Source organism: Drosophila melanogaster, chromosome 2L (assembly GCF_000001215.4).
Source record: "Drosophila melanogaster chromosome 2L".
NCBI classification, from domain to species: Eukaryota; Metazoa; Arthropoda; class Insecta; order Diptera; family Drosophilidae; genus Drosophila; species Drosophila melanogaster.
The window spans coordinates 10,379,925-10,396,714 of record NT_033779.5 but is presented as its reverse complement, the minus strand read 5'-3'; the positions used below and the strand labels follow the sequence as shown (position 1 = coordinate 10,396,714).

At 40.8% G+C, this 16,790-nt stretch overlaps 6 protein-coding genes and 1 non-coding gene across 13 annotated transcripts; 3 read left to right on the top strand and 4 right to left on the bottom strand.

The window, feature by feature from the left end:
* Positions 1-382: 382 nt before the first annotated feature.
* Mdh1 (Malate dehydrogenase 1) lies at positions 383-2,941 on the top strand. Of its 2 annotated transcripts, none has more exons than NM_001298874.1 (2): positions 383-500; positions 1,771-2,941. In NM_001298874.1, the coding sequence occupies exons 1-2, from the start codon at positions 498-500 to the stop codon at positions 2,779-2,781; spliced, it is 1,014 nt and encodes a 337-aa protein (NP_001285803.1). In that variant the 5' UTR covers positions 383-497; the 3' UTR covers positions 2,782-2,941. The 2 variants fall into 2 exon arrangements, with proteins under 2 accessions (NP_001285803.1, NP_609394.1); NM_135550.2 differs by having other exon boundaries at positions 440-500; positions 1,771-2,868.
* A 339-nt stretch (positions 2,942-3,280) lies between these two features.
* asRNA:CR45789 (antisense RNA:CR45789) lies at positions 3,281-3,848 on the top strand. Its single transcript, NR_133077.1, has one exon.
* On the bottom strand, positions 3,487-8,610 carry da (daughterless). Of its 4 annotated transcripts, none has more exons than NM_001370036.1 (2): positions 8,188-8,610; positions 3,928-6,666 (listed from the first exon to the last, which is right to left on the bottom strand). In NM_001370036.1, exon 2 carries the CDS (start codon positions 6,651-6,653, stop codon positions 4,326-4,328), a length of 2,328 nt encoding a protein of 775 aa, NP_001356956.1. In that variant the 5' UTR covers positions 6,654-6,666; positions 8,188-8,610; the 3' UTR covers positions 3,928-4,325. The 4 variants fall into 3 exon arrangements, with proteins under 4 accessions (NP_001260340.1, NP_001356956.1, NP_477189.1 ...); NM_001273411.1 differs by having other exon boundaries at positions 3,487-6,666; NM_001273412.1 differs by having other exon boundaries at positions 3,987-6,666.
* A 452-nt stretch (positions 8,611-9,062) lies between these two features.
* mRpS7 (mitochondrial ribosomal protein S7) lies at positions 9,063-10,053 on the bottom strand. 2 transcript variants are annotated; one of them, NM_001273410.1, is made up of 2 exons: positions 9,928-10,053; positions 9,063-9,853 (listed from the first exon to the last, which is right to left on the bottom strand). In NM_001273410.1, the coding sequence occupies exons 1-2, from the start codon at positions 9,969-9,971 to the stop codon at positions 9,241-9,243; spliced, it is 657 nt and encodes a 218-aa protein (NP_001260339.1). In that variant the 5' UTR covers positions 9,972-10,053; the 3' UTR covers positions 9,063-9,240. The 2 variants fall into 2 exon arrangements, with proteins under 2 accessions (NP_001260339.1, NP_523537.1); NM_078813.3 differs by having other exon boundaries at positions 9,191-9,853.
* Positions 10,054-10,452: 399 nt separating this feature from the next.
* Cdk1 (Cyclin-dependent kinase 1) lies at positions 10,453-11,976 on the top strand. The gene is made up of 3 exons (NM_057449.4): positions 10,453-10,686; positions 11,072-11,575; positions 11,633-11,976. The coding sequence occupies exons 1-3, from the start codon at positions 10,538-10,540 to the stop codon at positions 11,871-11,873; spliced, it is 894 nt and encodes a 297-aa protein (NP_476797.1). The 5' UTR covers positions 10,453-10,537; the 3' UTR covers positions 11,874-11,976.
* Positions 11,977-11,991: 15 nt separating this feature from the next.
* Positions 11,992-14,452, bottom strand: CG5096 (uncharacterized protein). Its single transcript, NM_164918.2, has 6 exons — positions 14,268-14,452; positions 13,169-13,708; positions 12,914-13,101; positions 12,754-12,848; positions 12,578-12,690; positions 11,992-12,519 (listed from the first exon to the last, which is right to left on the bottom strand). The coding sequence occupies exons 1-6, from the start codon at positions 14,373-14,375 to the stop codon at positions 12,088-12,090; spliced, it is 1,476 nt and encodes a 491-aa protein (NP_723576.1). The 5' UTR covers positions 14,376-14,452; the 3' UTR covers positions 11,992-12,087.
* On the bottom strand, positions 13,851-16,612 carry gny (garnysstan). 2 transcript variants are annotated; one of them, NM_135549.4, is made up of 4 exons: positions 15,902-16,612; positions 15,605-15,802; positions 15,393-15,552; positions 13,851-15,338 (listed from the first exon to the last, which is right to left on the bottom strand). In NM_135549.4, exons 1-4 carry the CDS (start codon positions 16,564-16,566, stop codon positions 14,934-14,936), a joined length of 1,428 nt encoding a protein of 475 aa, NP_609393.1. In that variant the 5' UTR covers positions 16,567-16,612; the 3' UTR covers positions 13,851-14,933. The 2 variants fall into 2 exon arrangements, with proteins under 2 accessions (NP_609393.1, NP_001260338.1); NM_001273409.1 differs by having other exon boundaries at positions 14,887-15,338.
* Positions 16,613-16,790: the final 178 nt, after the last annotated feature.

Here is a 16,790-nt window from a genome sequence, read left to right as displayed (position 1 = left end):
TAATAGCAAGCGAAAAAATCACTTCACACGACTGCATTTGCGTATTTCAGATATGAAAATATAGCTAGGTACTAATTTTGTATGTGTAAACAAAGTGACCAAGAATAATGCAAAGAAATATGATATTTGATGCTTTTTCTGCAAAATTTTGTTGTTTACATTAACTAATTTAATAACTATATTTCTATTAATTTTTCATTTATCATCGTTTTATTTATTTATATATGTATTTACTTTTTTTTGGCAACTGTAAATATTAATAACAATAAGAGAACTCCTTAACTCTTTGTATTATTTAAAAATTTAGTAAATTTGTAAGGAGCAACATAATCGATTATTTTGCCAAAAACATATTGCGTTGGAGTCACGGCTACTTTTATTCAAAAAGTAGTGACTGGAAAATAATTGTGAAAAGTAACAGGTTCCCAATTGGCGATCCCTATTTACGTTTTTACTTGAAGTTCGTCCGTGGAGCGTTGCACCTGTGAAATTCTAAAATGGTAAGCTTGCCGGCGATTTCTCGCTACGCTCGTATAGTATATATCATCAAATTATTATTAATAATCTGCATATTTGATTATCAAATGTGAAGAATATGCATACATATGCATTCAAAGTGCCGTACACAATAATGTGTAGTTATGACGGTATGTGTGATTGGTCGCAATAATTTTTCTGGAAATTTAACATTCATTTGACCTCTCTTCATGCTAATCTTAAAAACCAAAAACCTTAGTGACGTCAATTCGAACGTATGCACAAATGTTGCATTTTCAGAGGCCCCCAAAAGCATGAATTTATTGCAAATGCGAGCTAATTGCCAATTGACGGCGATAAAAATGTTGTTTTCATGTTTTAATAGCTCTTGCCGGAGCAGATAGAGCTTATATAAACCGGATGATTGGAGGCGGTGAAGCAAAGTCCATGCAGTTCAAATCTGTCATATCTTATCAAAAATGCTAAATGCTCCCAGGGGTTACGCTTCCAATTGTTTGGAAGTTAAAAACTTCTTCAATGACAAATATATAATATAAAAATATAATATATGTTATGTTTAGTAATTCCCGTCTTTAGCTACATTTTACTGGAAACTATGCCCTGTGACTTTTCTTTAGGGCAAAACATAAATAGGGGTCAATTGCCACAAGTGGCCTACTTTTAGTGCCCTTAGGAAAGGATTAACTGGGATTGCGTAACGAGGATGGGCGGAAAATGCACTAGCAAGCAAAAATCAAAGCACATCACTTATAAAATGTTTTATTAAATCTATAACTATTGAAAATGCCAGCTCAGAGATAAATGGAGAGGAAATTTAAGAGTTCTAGCTAAAGTATAAAGTATAAAGTAAATTCGTTATCTATCGTAAACAACAAATGCAAGCTGATAAAGACACACTTCAAAACAGTAACAAAAAACCTGGTCACGCATTTGTTTATTTTCAGCTATCATATTTGCATTAATTTTGCTGAAATTGCACTTAAATGGGTTTTAATTCGGAAATGGCGAGCTGGATATATACGAAGTATTTTGTGTAGTTAGCAGTTTTCGCATATATTTCCTCGCCGCTAAGCGTCTAAAAATAAAATATAGATCCAAAGCCAAAGGCTGGATGAAAAATTCGCCCCTTATTACAGTATAATTAGTTTAGCTGCATCTAAACATAGCTAAGAACATTCTTGAAATAAAATACGGAAAATGCATAAAGAAATGGAAAAAGGAAGATGAAATACACTTAAAGGAATGTTCCTAATCGAGTGAATATATTTTCAGGCTGAACCAATTCGTGTTGTGGTGACCGGAGCCGCTGGCCAAATCGCCTACTCCCTGCTGTACATGATTGCCCGCGGCGAGGTGTTCGGCAAGGATCAGCCCATCGTGCTGCACCTGCTCGACATTCCGCCCATGGTTGGTGTGCTCGAGGGCGTGGTCATGGAATTGGCCGACTGCGCTCTGCCGCTGCTGGTCGAGGTGGTGCCCACCACCGACCCGGCTGTTGGATTCAAGGATGTCTCGGCCGCTTTCCTCGTGGGCGCCATGCCCCGCAAGGAGGGAATGGAGCGAAAGGATCTGCTGTCCGCCAACGTGAAGATCTTCAGGACCCAGGGCCAGGCTCTGGACAAGTTCGCCAAGAAGGACGTCAAGGTGCTGGTTGTGGGCAACCCGGCCAATACCAATGCCCTGGTCTGCTCCTCCTATGCGCCTTCCATTCCGCGCGAAAATTTCTCGGCTATGACTCGCCTGGATCAGAATCGCGCCACATCCCAGATCGCCGCCAAATTGGGTGTGCCAATTTCTGCTGTTAAGAACATCATTATTTGGGGCAACCACTCCTCCACCCAGTATCCCGATGCTGGACAGGCCAAGGTGACCGCCAATGGTACCGTTAAGTCCGTGGTGGATGCGATCAACGATAATGGCTACCTGCAGGGATCCTTCGTGGAAACCGTTCAGAAGCGTGGAGCCGCTGTCATTGCGGCCCGCAAAATGTCATCGGCCATGTCGGCGGCGAAGGCCGCTTGCGATCACATGCACGACTGGTGGAACGGCACTGCTCCCGGCCAGTTCGTCTCCATGGGTGTCTTCTCCGACGGCAGCTACGATTCGCCCAAGGATGTGATCTTCTCGTTCCCCGTCGAGATCAAGAATAAGCAATGGAAAATCGTCTCTGGCCTGACCCTCAGCGATTTCGCTAAGACAAAGTTAAGCGTTACCGGCAAGGAGCTGCAGGAGGAGAAGGACGAGGCTCTGTCCGTGCTGGACTCGAATGTGTCCAACTTGTAATGCGATCCTTAAACGTTAATTACTAACATCATAGTTGTGCATTTAGGAACAAAGTTCATGGCAATAAAAGTTTTGTAAATAGCTCTGAAATGGTTTTGTTTTGTGCAAGTTAATTGTTGCTAGCGATTTGAACTATAAGATTAAAGGCTTAATGGCTGATAAACTAAATAATAGACCGTTGAGTTTATAGTTGTTGTGATTTCATATTTTATCTACCAGTTTGATCAGTATTTTTACATGTATATTTGGAAGGCTACGTGTATAATACACATGTCAAATACACAAATGTAAAATTCCTTGGTGGTCTGTGATTAATAATTAGAGTTCAAATCAAATCTTAATGAGGTAAGCCATTGCGACAGTCTGATAACTTATCATTGATAACTATTCGGGTAACGTAAAATTTGGGCAAGTCACAATTGTTTGACCGTTTTTGAGTTATAATCTCAAACGTTTATAGATCTACGAAAGACAGACGGACATTTAAAAAACTGAAATTATACAAATTACTTATAGTTTTTAAGCCCACAACTGACAACTATCTACTCAAATCAGCAGTGGATCCCCGAACTAAAGATCCTTAATATCAGATTGAAACCTCTGGCAGCAAAAACCAATAAATCGACAGCTTAACCATGTATTATTAGGTATAAACATTATATTATACCATTTATTCATAACGAAATCAATGAAGTCAAGAAGTCTAAAGATTGTACAGGTAAATTGTTTCAATGAAGTACGTAAGCGGTGTAAAACACATACGAAAGCTAAGAAATGATCGGTAAAAGTTCGACTGAAAACCATCGAGAAAGTTTTATGCATTATATAAGAATTCAGTGGCTTAACGATTCTGCTGCGTTGTCACTGTTAAATAAAACACACATTCGGGGAAATCAAATTGGCTTCACTCTGCAATTTCAGTTAAGATTATAATGGCATCACTCGCTTAATTCCGATTGCCCTACCCTAGCGCGAAATTATGTATATAATTAATTAAATGATACAACACGTGAACGTGTCTCTTTGAAGCCTTAAGATACTACAACAATTACCAGCTAATCTTAGATAACGATTAATTCCGTGGTTACCGCAGCAATGTGCAAATATTCTCTGTAATCACATAAGAAGAACATTGTAACGCAATATAAAATATTAATATGGACATATTTATTCCTTAGCTCTCGGGAATATATAGAAGTAAGTCTATGTGTTGTGTTTTTTTTTATTATAAAACTATTTTCACTTAATTATGTCGTTATGTATGCATGTAATTGTATATAAAAAATATGGCTACGGTGATATCGCACAAAATAAAACAAATAATTATTAAAATCAAACATTCTAAAAAACGAAAAAGATCTTCCCAGGTTAAACGTAATGGAACAGCTATATACAATCGTTTTAAAAAGAGCAATTCTGTGTGTGGATTGGCAATCATTTGGGCGTTTGTTTTCGTTTTTTTTTCATCTTTTTTTGTTTTTGTTTTGTTTGTTGTGTGGTGTGTTTGTGTGTGTTGTTTTCTTCTCATTTAGTTTTGTTGTGTGTTAAAAGTGTTGTACATTTTGTAGGGGTTGTGGTTGCAATTTGGGAGGACGACAACGCCAGAACATATTGCTTAAAACCTGATTCTCCAGTTCCAAGTTATCTGAGTACTTGGCCGCGGAGCCTTCAATACATTCGGTTTTTATGGAAGAGAGGGACGACGACGATTTCCAGAAGGGGTTCCTGGGTGGTGCATGCTATTGCGGAAGCTGGGCGTGTCCGAGCTGTGATTGTTGCTGCTGCTGCTGCTGCAAGTGGGGTGGCAGGCCGTTGTTGGCCTGGTTGACGGGTAGGGATATGGTCATGGTGCTGATGGTCTGCGATGATGGCGGCACCAGTTGCGCTGGCTGGCTATGATAGCTGCTGCCGGGCGTGCCGCCCACCTGCTGCGGCTGCGGTATCATGTGATGCTGGGCACTTAGCTTGGGACCATCCTCGGCCTTCTCCTCCTCGCGCCGCTTCAGGCACGCCGCCTTCGGATTCAGGTTGCGCTCGCGCACCTGCTGCTCCAGCGTCATGATCACCTCGACGGCCATATTCAGGATGCCCAGCTTCGTCTGCGGCTTGTCGGACTTCAGGTGCGTCATGCACATGCGGCCCAGCTCCTTGAGCGCCTCGTTAATATCCCGAATGCGGATACGTTCGCGCGCATTATTTGCCTGCCGCCGCTCCTTTTCGCGAATGGCCTTCACTGCCGGCTCGGCGTCATCATCCTCGTCCGCCGAGGAGCAGTAGCGTCTCGGTCTTTTCGTTCCCTTTCCCTGCGAATGCTGCTGCAGTCCCGAATTCGACGATTCAATGGAGCTGGTCGGCTTCGTGTCCGAAATGTCAAGGCTGGTCAGACTCGAGGTGGTGGACACGCCCGCCGGAACCGAATTGCTAATGGCTGTGTGCTCTTTCCGCTTTTTCGTTTGCTTAGGCAAGGACGTGGACGCACTGCGATCGAGTTTCAAACTGGCCAGGCTTCCTGCCCCGCCTACCGATTGGCCGGATGTGCCGGCAGCAGCAGCGGCGCCCAAGGCCAGAACCTCGTGCACAAGTGCTGCATTGGACGTGTTGCTGACCGAGCCCGAGTTCCCACCGCTACCCAGATGCGACGGTGAGTTGGGCACAAACGAGGTCAACGCATCAATGTTGTCGATCGAGGCCAGCGACTGATTGACACCGGCCAGCATCTCGGGCTCGCAGTGATTCCGCAGCACATTCAGAGCGTCGTCCAGTCGCTCCTCCATGCGAACGCCCTGGAACACCGAGGCCATGGTGTGCAAGCTGGACACAGGAACCATTTCGCTGGCGTAGCTCGAGCTGGGTCCGCCATTTAGCACCGAATGACCCCATCCAGAGCCGCCAGACACGGACGGCTCGCCGCCGCCACCAACCACCGACTGGGTCAGCGGCGGAGGCGAGTTGACGGGCGTGGAGGGGTTCGAGCCGAAACTACTAATACTTTGATCCGCCGGCATGTACATCTGTTGCCGCAGTGCCGCTGCCGAGGAATTACCAGCTCCGGCCACCTTCACACTGGCCCCGGCACCACTGAACGCATCCGAACTCTGCACGGCAGGACTGTTCTGCTGACTGTGGTGGGGGTGTGGAAGGGTATGGCCATGGGGCAGGGCGTGCGGGAGCGGGAGTGTGTGGGAATGTGCGTGCGGCGTGTGGTTGAGCGAGTGATGGCCAAGCGGTCCAGCCGTGGACAGTGCACTGTGCTGTGCTTGTACTGTGTGGTTATGGTTGTGGGCCTGCGGCGAATTGAACACGGCTGGGGGATTCACATTAACGTTCACTGGTGCCTGCTGCCCGGCACCAGGTCCTCCAATTCCACCGGAGGTGGGACGAAAAGAGCTAATCGGCGGCAGACCCGTGGTCACCGGGCAGTGCATACCATCGGCACCGACGCCGCCACCACCACCTCCGCCCATTCCGAGTCCGTCCGCCTGGTGAACCTGCTGCTGCTGCTGGTCTATCGAGTGGCCAGAGAGCGGGCCGCTATTCTGATACGCCGATTGGCCCATGTAGCTATTGGCGCTGCTCATCTGCGGCTGACACCATGCACCTCCGCTGCCGGCGGCAGCTGAATCGAAATACTGATCGACGGTCGAGGCGTTGGCATATCGGTTGTTGCCGCCATTGACGGTATCGTGCATCGAGTTGAAGTCACTGGGGTACATGCCATTTTCCACGCCCAGACTGCCGTACGGCGAGTGGTAGCCACCGCCACCGCCGCGATCCGCTCCAACCGTCCCCGTCGGTTGCTTGTTGGCTATCTTGTTGAAGCAGTTCTGGAACACCTCATACAAGTGCATCGGCTCATCGTCACTGGTCGCCATTTCAGCAATAGATCTGCAAAACAACGGGGGGGACATAAGTTAATGCTGTCTACACATGTAATTCGCATACTTGAATGGTTCGATTAAAAAGGAAAGCTAAGGACTAGATCATATATTTGAAGATATATGAACAAAAATAATAATAATTCCGTGAGCTAGGTGTAATTAATTTACTTTAAATTTATTTAATGCAACAGGTTATCACCTGCAACCTGCACGCAAAGTCTTTTTATAGTTTATATGAATTTTCTGAAAGAATAGTAAGCGGCATAGTATGTTAAATGAAATCCTTTTCCTTAGCATTGTGAGATTATAATTAAGATGAAAAATGTTTTAAGCCAATGATTCTGCTAAAATAGATCCTAAAACCACCTAATCAGGGATTTTTATTTGGTTTTAAGACCATTTTATCAGGCGAAGTACAAGTCCTGCACAAGTAATGCGGAAAAAGTGGCTTGACTACTTTTAGCGCCAGCGAAAATGAATAGGCATTTTACAATGATCCAAACTTCAAAGAAGTCTTTTTTACTGTTGACCCAATTATCGAATTAGGATTAATTTTATTTTTTAAAAAATACTTAAATGATATAAAGTATGCAACTACAACTGATTATATTTCTATAAACAAGCGCACTAGGAAAATTGAACTCGTCCTAAAAGTGGGCGTGGCAAGTGTTGGAACCTTTCCTACCTGTAAAATAGTTTATAAATGTGTGCTAGCACAACTAAAACTGTTATATTTGGTTGGTTTAATAAAAATATGCTTCATACAAATATTTGTATTTACATATTTTTTTGGGAACCCATGTTATACCTGACCTTTCTTGTTTTATATCAGAATTCCTAGTCAAACAAATACTTAACTTCTTATGCTAACCTTACAGATAACAATAATAATTAGTTCAATTCATTAGTTTAAATGCCTAATTTTTTCCAAAGATTAAACATTAAAAATTAACAAATTGTTTAAAACTCACGGAGCCTTTTAATGCTATAATCATTAATGATATTAATCTATTTAACAAACTAACACAATACCGATTCTTGAAATGTTTCTACACCTGATTCACAACATTTTCCATGAACACATGTACATGATACTTACATTAAATATACACGTACATGGTATATGAAAACCGTGAGTTTGTTGCACGAAAATAAAACTTAAAATAACTTCCCAAACGAACAAATGCACACGCACACACACACACACAAGCACACGCACTTGGAGAATAAAGTTAATTCATACGCTCTTACACCCATTTACTCGTTTGTACATAAGTAGTTACTTTGTTTACGAGCATTCGTATATACATATACATACATACATGTGTATGTATGCAGAATCATGAAAATGGTATCCACATACATTTAAGAGGAATTAATTCGTACATAAGGCTGTATACGCACGGGTATATACACACATTCAACAAATAAACGTATGCAGATCCATGGGCAGCATAAAAAGTGTAATCGAACGGCTAGAAAACATACCCTGCACCGAAATAAAATACATTTCGTGAAAAGTACTCACCCTAATATCCACTGTTAATTCTATGTATGCAATTCCTTTTGTTGCAGCGAGTGTTGACGTTGAGCCACCAGCAGCGTATGTATTACATATACATATCTCTTTCGTATTAATACCGAGAATCCTTGTGTTTTCAACAACAGTTTGATAAGTTTACCCAACTTTTTTTTTTGTAATGTCGTCCAGTCGACTTCAACTAGTAGTACGATTATGTGTTTTGGGATTATATCAAAATGCACAGCTAAAGTAAACCGTTTTGCGATAAACTCTTCGTTTACACATTGCAAATATGCATGACACTTCTATTAACTATTTTAGTTCACTGCGCTTATGCGAATTTCAACTATAGGTAAAAAATTCTTTATTTATCATTCAGCTCGTTTTAATTTTCGTGTGCTCGGGATCGCCATCTTTGTTCTCTTCGTGCGTCATCTGTAGCGTTGCGATTCGATAAGAATCGATAGTCCCTTCGATAGACGTACACCTCGACAACCTTAACGCACTGTTTACACCGTTGTCGTTGCGCGATAAACAGGTTACATTTTTTAACTTTGCACTTGAAAAAATATGTTTTTGAGACAATCAGGATAATTTATTTGTATAAAATTGCATTTTATACTGAAATTAAATAGAAAAATTCTAAAAAGAGTAGACTCTGTTATTAAGCTGTGCTATAATTTTAAATTAAATTCAGAAGCTTAAAACACGACGAACCAGGTAAATGGGTTGAAGAAATTTATATAAAAACTTAGTATAAGTGTAATAAGAAAAACTTTGGGTTTCAATAGCTATAACACCATTTGGAAAATCCAATTTTCAAATCTACTATAAACAACGTATAAGGAAAAATAAAGAAAAAATATTAGAAATGTGTTTTTATAATGGTATCATAGCTTCATACAATTTTACTAAGGTCCTCGTTTTTAGTCCCCATAAATCCAGGAATTATTTCGATATTCCGCTCTCTTAAGACATTCCCCGGACACAAATCCTAATCATAGATATTAACAGGTATATGAAAAGTTTATTGCATTGGAAAAACAGTTTGTTGTGCATTTAGCTCCATCGGTAATGTGCGTAGGCGCGGTTGCTTTCGCACAGCCTGTGCAGATCGTCCTTTCGCTTGATGACCCTTCCCTGGCCATGGGCTGCGTCGAGAATCTCCCAGGCCAACTTTTCCGGCAGGGACACCTTACGCTCCTTCTCGCGGGCAGCTTCCAAGAGCCACTTCATGGCCAGAAAATATGACCGCTTCGTGGTGATGGGAACAGGGACTTGATAGGTGACACCACCACGTTTTATGGCGGTCACTTGAAGGAGCGGTCGGCAGTTTTCAACCGCTTGTTTCAGAAGCGTTTCGGGATTGGTGTTTATGGTTGTCTTCTCCCCTTTGGCCAGATTCATGTGCTCCGTCTGGGTTCGTTTTATTAGCTCCAGCGTCTTGGACAAAAGCGTTCTGGCCAAGGCACTGTTCCCCTTTTTCGTTATATAATTGATCATTTTATGTTTTGTATCGTCGTGAAAGATGGTATCAGACGATTTGTTGACCGCCGCCTTGATGGGCACATGGTAAAGCTTGGACAGATCATTCTTTTGCTCTAGTTGTTTATATTTTTGTACAATTGGTTCGACATAGTGTGTGGGATACACCGACATCAATCGAAGGCAGCTACAATAAACAAATGGGTGATCAGTCATTTGTGTTTTTAGAGATAAGTAACACTTTAGAGAAGTTTAACTTACCTGAGCCTTGAAGTTTTCTCTGCAATCCTACCTAAAAGCGACATGTTTACATCGTCTGCTGTGTCGGCAAAAAATAAAAAAACTATGTTATATATATGTTATGCACATTTGCGGCATGCATATAGGTGTGTCAAGATATCGACAAAGAGCTTAGTAATTTTGAAACAACAAAAATGAAGTAAAACAGTTGCGGTATTCCAATTACATTTTTTAAATTAATTTCTTTAGTACCGTACTACTGGTACTCACCTTCAAAAGATATAAAATAGAAATTAATTGCACCAAAAACTCATAAGTTAATTAATAGTATATTAGCAGAAACGTTTGTCTCCGAACTCAAACAAAGTGATGTCTTAATTAATTGAAATCACTATAAAAAAAAGCGTGGAATTTTACAGTACACTAAAATTAACTTTAAAAAAATTAACAACATTTTTAAGATACAGCAATTCAATAAGTTGCCTGAATATTGAGTTTCATTCCCACATTCCAAATGAATAAATGTAGCTAGCTTAGCATCGTTTAAACTGTCTGGTAATACTAGAGCATATACGTCAAAAACGCGCTAATTTAAAAGTCGGTGGCTTGCAAAGAAATAGCTTAATAAATTATGGAGGATTTTGAGAAAATTGAGAAGATTGGCGAGGGCACATATGGCGTGGTGTATAAGGGTCGCAACCGCCTGACGGGCCAAATTGTGGCAATGAAGAAAATCCGCTTGGAGTCCGACGACGAAGGCGTTCCATCAACCGCGATCAGGTAAAATGCCGCGGCTTGGACGCCCAAGCCTCAAAATGTTTCATGTTCTTTCGCGACTTTTCCATTCAAATGGCTTATATGCTTAATTGAAAGTATGTTCCTTGACATCTTATGGGTTGGTTTGAAGATTTTGCAATATTGTTTTTAATTTATACTGTGGAAGTCTAGCATAATTATGTTACGGCTTATGTTCATCATACATATGTGTGTGTATGTACAATCCTATATGCGTACTTATGCTCATGTGTACATCATCATACTTTCTATTTATGTTTATTAATTGGAAGCCTGCGAATACTTTCTGGTTCAACTGATAGACCAATAACTAAAATACTTTAATCACATGTTTTTTCTATAATGTAGTAATATTTAATATCCATTACAGAGAAATTTCGTTGCTTAAGGAGTTGAAACATGAAAACATTGTCTGTTTGGAGGATGTTTTGATGGAGGAGAACCGCATATACTTGATCTTTGAATTCCTATCGATGGACCTCAAGAAATACATGGATTCGCTGCCAGTTGATAAGCACATGGAGAGTGAATTGGTCCGTAGCTATTTGTACCAAATAACTAGCGCCATTCTTTTCTGCCATCGTCGGCGAGTACTTCACCGTGATCTTAAGCCGCAGAACTTACTAATCGACAAGAGTGGCCTCATAAAAGTCGCCGACTTTGGACTTGGCCGATCCTTTGGCATTCCGGTGCGCATTTATACGCACGAGATTGTTACCTTGTGGTACAGAGCGCCGGAGGTGCTACTGGGTTCACCCCGGTATTCCTGTCCCGTCGATATCTGGTCCATTGGATGCATATTCGCGGAGATGGCAACGAGAAAGCCGCTATTCCAGGGTGACTCGGAAATTGACCAGTTGTTTAGAATGTTTAGGTAACCACAGGTAATTTACTTTCTATTCCCTGTGATACTCACACTCATTGATTGCAGAATTCTGAAAACACCTACCGAAGACATTTGGCCGGGCGTTACTTCGCTACCCGACTATAAGAACACGTTCCCCTGCTGGTCCACGAACCAATTGACCAATCAGTTAAAGAATCTCGATGCGAATGGTATTGATCTCATACAAAAGATGTTAATCTACGATCCAGTTCATCGCATTTCCGCCAAGGACATTTTGGAGCATCCCTATTTCAATGGTTTTCAATCGGGCTTAGTTCGAAATTAACGTTCGGTATTCTCGTTTGACTTTAACTAAGAATTTTAAAACAAGAGATCTTGGTATCTAATCTAAAGCAAAATAGCCGTAAATAAAACTAAGGGTGTAAAACAATCAACGTTTACTTAATTTATGTAAGTGTATTTACAGATTTACGCCAAATTACCAGCGCTCTAACAGAATAATAAGGCTTCAAGGCTTTAATTATTATACAAAAAGAAAGTTAAATATGGAAATCCTCGTTGAAACTAGTCCTATTATAGAGAGCACTGCTAGCACCGCTGTCATGACGTCTAAAGACGCCAAAGCAGCCGCGCCTCTTCATCACGTAAGCACCAATGATGGTCGGCACCGCGATGAGCAGGACAACCAAGAGTCCAACCCATATAAGACTGCCCGTCGAACTTTCTATCATATGTTCATTCGCCACTCTGAGCAGCGTAACATCGTTTAACTTGTTCGGACCGCCACATTTGACATCTTTGGCCAGAACGGGCGTGGTCTTGTTGATTCGATCTATCAAGACGTTGATCAAGAAGTCATTGGATTCGTCGCAATTCCACGGGTTGAATCTAAGATCCAGAGCCTTAAGTTTATCCCAGCGCACTAGTAGTTCTTTCGGCAAAGTCGACACGTTGCAATTATTCAAGTAAACCTAAAAGTTTATGTTATTTAGTTGATTAAAGCTCTACATGCTTTTGCACTTGAATTACCTTTTCCAATGGCGGGTAGTCCAAGTACTGGCCACCAGTTACGTTCTTGGATAGAGCCTCCTCATCAATTTCATTTAGCAGTTTGTTGTCGGACAATATCAGTTCAGTTAAACCTAAAGAAAGATGGTTGTTCGATTAAGCCATTAGCCATTAGTGCGCGCAGGTTCACAACTTACTTTGCAGTTCACTAAATGCTCCTGGCCCAATTTTGTACAACTTGGACATAAAAGTCATGCTGAGGTGGGTCAATTTGGTCAAAGGTGGAAATACACTGAAAAAATTAATAAATATATTGTTTTGCGCATACACTTAAACGAATCCTAGAATGACTCTTACTTGTCGCCAATCAAATTTTCGATGGGATTTTCGTTTAAGACCAGGCTGGTCAAGTTCGTCGCATATTTCAGGGCCTTTGGCAATTGATTAAACAGATTGCCAGCTGCTATAAAGATCTCAAGATCTCGGGGACCATGTAGAATTGTATCCGGCAAGTCATCGATTTCCATATAAGAGACATCCAAGATCTAAAACGAACAACATAAACGAGCTTTTGAGTTCGTAGAATTATAAAAACATATGAATTTCGCATACCTTCAACGATTGTAAGCCGGAAATGGCTGTTTCTGAAAGTTGATCGATGACATGAAAACTATTTGAGCAGAGAACGAGTTCCTCAATGTGGGGAATGTGTTCAAACAGATCCGCATCCAAGCTATGCAGATCGTTGTATCCCAAGTTAAGAGTCTTTAGATTTTCCAATGACTCAAAATCTTGGACAGTGAAGGGTCCTTTAAAAACATCCGGTACCAGAACTTTCGAAGTCAATCGGTTATGCGACAAATCGAGTGTGACTAGTTCGGTTAAATTCTGAAAAGCTCCCACGGAAATTGAATCGATTTGGTTGTTAGCCAAGTACAAGTTCTCCACATCGTATTTCGGCAGAATTGGCACGCTGGTCAGATTGTTGTGCTCCAGATTGATTGTTTTGAACACAACATTGCCGTTGGTCAGATCCTCCCAGTCCTCGGCGGACAACCAATCCTGCAGTTTTTCGGAGCAATCCAGCAAATTGGTGTCGATATAGCAATTGCACTTCTTACACAATTTGCTATCAATTACTTTGATTTTTTCCTGCAAGTAGTGTGTATTATATAGCGAACTAAATAACTAATGATTACCATATAGTTAAATGTTTCTTGGACATAGCTTTGCCATGTCTTAATATGTCGGTTTCGTTAATTTTTAGATGGTTAATTTTACCTTCGACAAACATAGAAATTAAATTAAATTTTATTGCGATTTTTAAACAACTTATTTATATTACACACTGTTCTCATTTTTTTTTAAATTTTTTGTGTGGTGAATTTTTCGGTCTTTCTTTGAGTCATCTTTATCGATTTAGCTTTGCAAGACTTTTTCTTATCACGAATTTGATAGTGATACATATAATTTAGTCATTCTATTACTTTCACAAATATTTAACACAATTTAACATAATCTGTTCACTAATTTACAGCAGTATGCACATATCTTTTTAGTTAAGTTGCACAAATGATATTTGAAATCTAACTATATGTATCAATTCCATTGGTAATGTAATCGGCTTTATTATTCAGTTTACAATTGCATTCGTAATACGCACACCCACACCAATTTCAGAAAATTAAAAATTAAACACTTTATGTGGTACCTTTGGCGTCTCGGTTGTGGTGGTTTCATCTTTCGTCTGCCCAGAAACTTGGCTCAAAACGATACAAAAAATCGCAGCAGCTAACGTAGCTGATTTTGTTAAATTCATAGTTCTCAAAATTCTTTTGCCAACTAAAATTGAACTATAGGCGTGTTCACCGATCGATTAACTGTACATAACTAACAAGAGCACAATGAACAAAACCCCACATATTATTCACCTAATATTTCACGAGTTATCTTATCTTATCTCTTCAAAAGCATTGATACACTATCCAACAAAATAGTCGCTTTTGTGGGTCATTCGACTTTCGAAATGCGTTAAAATTAAATTCAATAAGATTAAAACCAAAATTCACATATTTTAAGCAAGTGAATCTTTTTACAATATTAATTCTGAATTATTTTGGTTTATATCCACACTAGTACCCTTTGTGCATAGTGTAGACACTATACGCTGATTAAATCCATGATAAGATACGGGAAAAGGGCTATAAGAGTATTGGAAGTGACTAAGCCATTTATACCCAAATACCTTATTTCACCTTGAATTAACTGCTTAAATTAAACATAATTGGCACAAAATAAAACAAGACTCGATAAAGGGCTTACAAACATTTCTTTGGCTTATGTTGTAGATATTGTTATGGAATGCTTATCTTAGAAACTAACTTAACTTGCTGCTAAATTGTTGAACATTTCCCCACAAGAAAAACAAGAAGAAGTGTCCACAGCTTGTAACCGAAATAATAAGGGGCCAAAGATCTGGATACTTTGTAGGTGCCGGAACGGTCAGAGAAGCAACCACAACACTGATCATCAGAATCTGCGATATATTTGCAATGTACTTCAGTGGATATTCGTTGCTGAGCTTCGACTTTGAATCAAAACATTTGAATATCAAATGAAAAGCCACAGTGGCCACTACGGCGGGCACCAACAATTCATCTCTTGCTAGAAGAGGCAACATGCTGAATACGGTAACTTCCAGAAATAAAATCATTTCGTCGGGCCAGCACTTAAGTAGGAAAAGTGCTGGTAAAGCAGTCAGCAAAATGGTCTTCTCGTGCACCTAAAAATATATAAGTTTTAATACAAAACTCGCTTTAAAGTTCAATGTTTTTACTTGAAATGAAAACAAGAAGAATGCCAGGCTCGTGTTGAAAAGCGCTAATAGAAATCCGACATTAGTTCGCCTTCGAAAGAGTAGTACATTTGTTGGCAAAGATGCAATTAACGTGCATGCAATGCACACAAGGGCCATTTGGTCATTGCTGATATGCTTCCTACAATTTGTTACATTACAAAATTGTATCCAACTTGATTCTACTTTCTTACTTTAGTTTCCAAACTACGTTGACGGCACACCAAACATTGGCCACCTTGTCCTCAAAAACTCCTCGGGCGACAGGAAACAGGCGATGGAGTACTTGAAGTACGGCCTGCAGAGATCCCAACCAAGGAACCCATAAAATAGCAAATGTTCCTAAGACAACGGCTGCTATCCGTGAGATTTCAGCGATAAAAGAAGCAAAGCTGTGGTTGAAAAGATTAAGATGAGTTTAGATTTAGTATCGAGGATTCTTTAGCTGTCTTGCTATTAAAAAAAAGTCGTTTTGAATCGCAAGTACCCACCTTTTTTGGCTTACACATTCACCCAGAAGGAACGCAAAGAACGGCAAGCTGTGATACAGCTCCATTTGCTTATAATTAAGGGCTAAAGTGAAGAAAAATGCAGCCGCGTAGAATCTTCTTCGCAAGATTGCGGCAATTGCCACGGCGGCAAAGCCCAGTGATATATTATTATACTGAAAGTGTCCATTGTCGATGAGTGTTTGTCCGGGATACGCGGCCACCAGCGTGAATAGGAACAATTTATCATCGCTTCGAAAGGCTTTATCTAGGGAATAGGCCAGCAACAACATTGCCGGCAAATAGATGAGCACGTCAGCAGAAACAACTGTTGCGCGCATGAAGCGTTTGTGCTCCTTCGACTCGAATCCCCTGCTCTTGTGCAGCTCGACGAAGCGGGGGTCAATGGATGCTCCTATGCGACCCACCAAATAGCTGTGGTAGGCCGTCAGAGGCGGATAATCCAGGCCCCAGTACTGAAGATCGTTGTTGGAGCTGTTTGTGTACCATTCCCCCACTGCCAGATTGACCGTGATCTCTTGCCAGTGGCGCTGGGCCTCGTAGTCGCCATGCATCGGCGGGGAATCGAAGCCGGAGTAGGAGTACAGCGAGATAATCGACCTAACCGCCAGGCCCAAAAAGGCGCTTGCCAAAATTTCGGATCTCATCTTTTTGTTTTGCCAACATTTTTCAGCGATGGTAGTTCAGCTATGTAGAATTATCGATAACTTGTGTCAAATACAACGACAAGCTAAGATTGCACCTCACGGAACTGCGGTATATGAAACAGAAATCGGAAGGGGGTCTTACATTTGAAAATGAGTTCAAAAATATTCATAACATTTTCGTATTCATTTTTTAAATGTGTACCACCCAACTGAAGAGCAAATAA

Bases quoted from the DNA above. Each gene is read 5' to 3' on its own strand.
- da (NM_001273411.1), bottom strand. From the start codon at position 6,653: ATGGCGACCAGTGACGATGAGCCGATGCACTTGTATGAGGTGTTCCAG.
- mRpS7 (NM_001273410.1), bottom strand. From the start codon at position 9,971: ATGTCGCTTTTAGGTAGGATTGCAGAGAAAACTTCAAGGCTCAG. The intron at 9,854-9,927 runs GTAAGTTAAACT...TGTTTATTGTAG, and splicing joins GAGAAAACTTCAAGGCTCAG to CTGCCTTCGATTGATGTCGG.
- Cdk1 (NM_057449.4), top strand. From the start codon at position 10,538: ATGGAGGATTTTGAGAAAATTGAGAAGATTGGCGAGGGCACATATGGC. The intron at 10,687-11,071 runs GTAAAATGCCGC...TATCCATTACAG, and splicing joins GTTCCATCAACCGCGATCAG to AGAAATTTCGTTGCTTAAGG. The intron at 11,576-11,632 runs GTAACCACAGGT...CATTGATTGCAG, and splicing joins CAGTTGTTTAGAATGTTTAG to AATTCTGAAAACACCTACCG.
- CG5096 (NM_164918.2), bottom strand. From the start codon at position 14,375: ATGAATTTAACAAAATCAGCTACGTTAGCTGCTGCGATTTTTTGTATC. The intron at 13,102-13,168 runs GTATGCGAAATT...TGTTCGTTTTAG, and splicing joins CCGGCTTACAATCGTTGAAG to ATCTTGGATGTCTCTTATAT. The intron at 12,520-12,577 runs GTAATTCAAGTG...ATAAACTTTTAG, and splicing joins ACTACCCGCCATTGGAAAAG to GTTTACTTGAATAATTGCAA.
- gny (NM_135549.4), bottom strand. From the start codon at position 16,566: ATGAGATCCGAAATTTTGGCAAGCGCCTTTTTGGGCCTGGCGGTTAGG. The intron at 15,553-15,604 runs GTAAGAAAGTAG...AACAAATTGTAG, and splicing joins AACGTAGTTTGGAAACTAAA to GAAGCATATCAGCAATGACC. The intron at 15,339-15,392 runs GTAAAAACATTG...ATATATTTTTAG, and splicing joins TCTTCTTGTTTTCATTTCAA to GTGCACGAGAAGACCATTTT.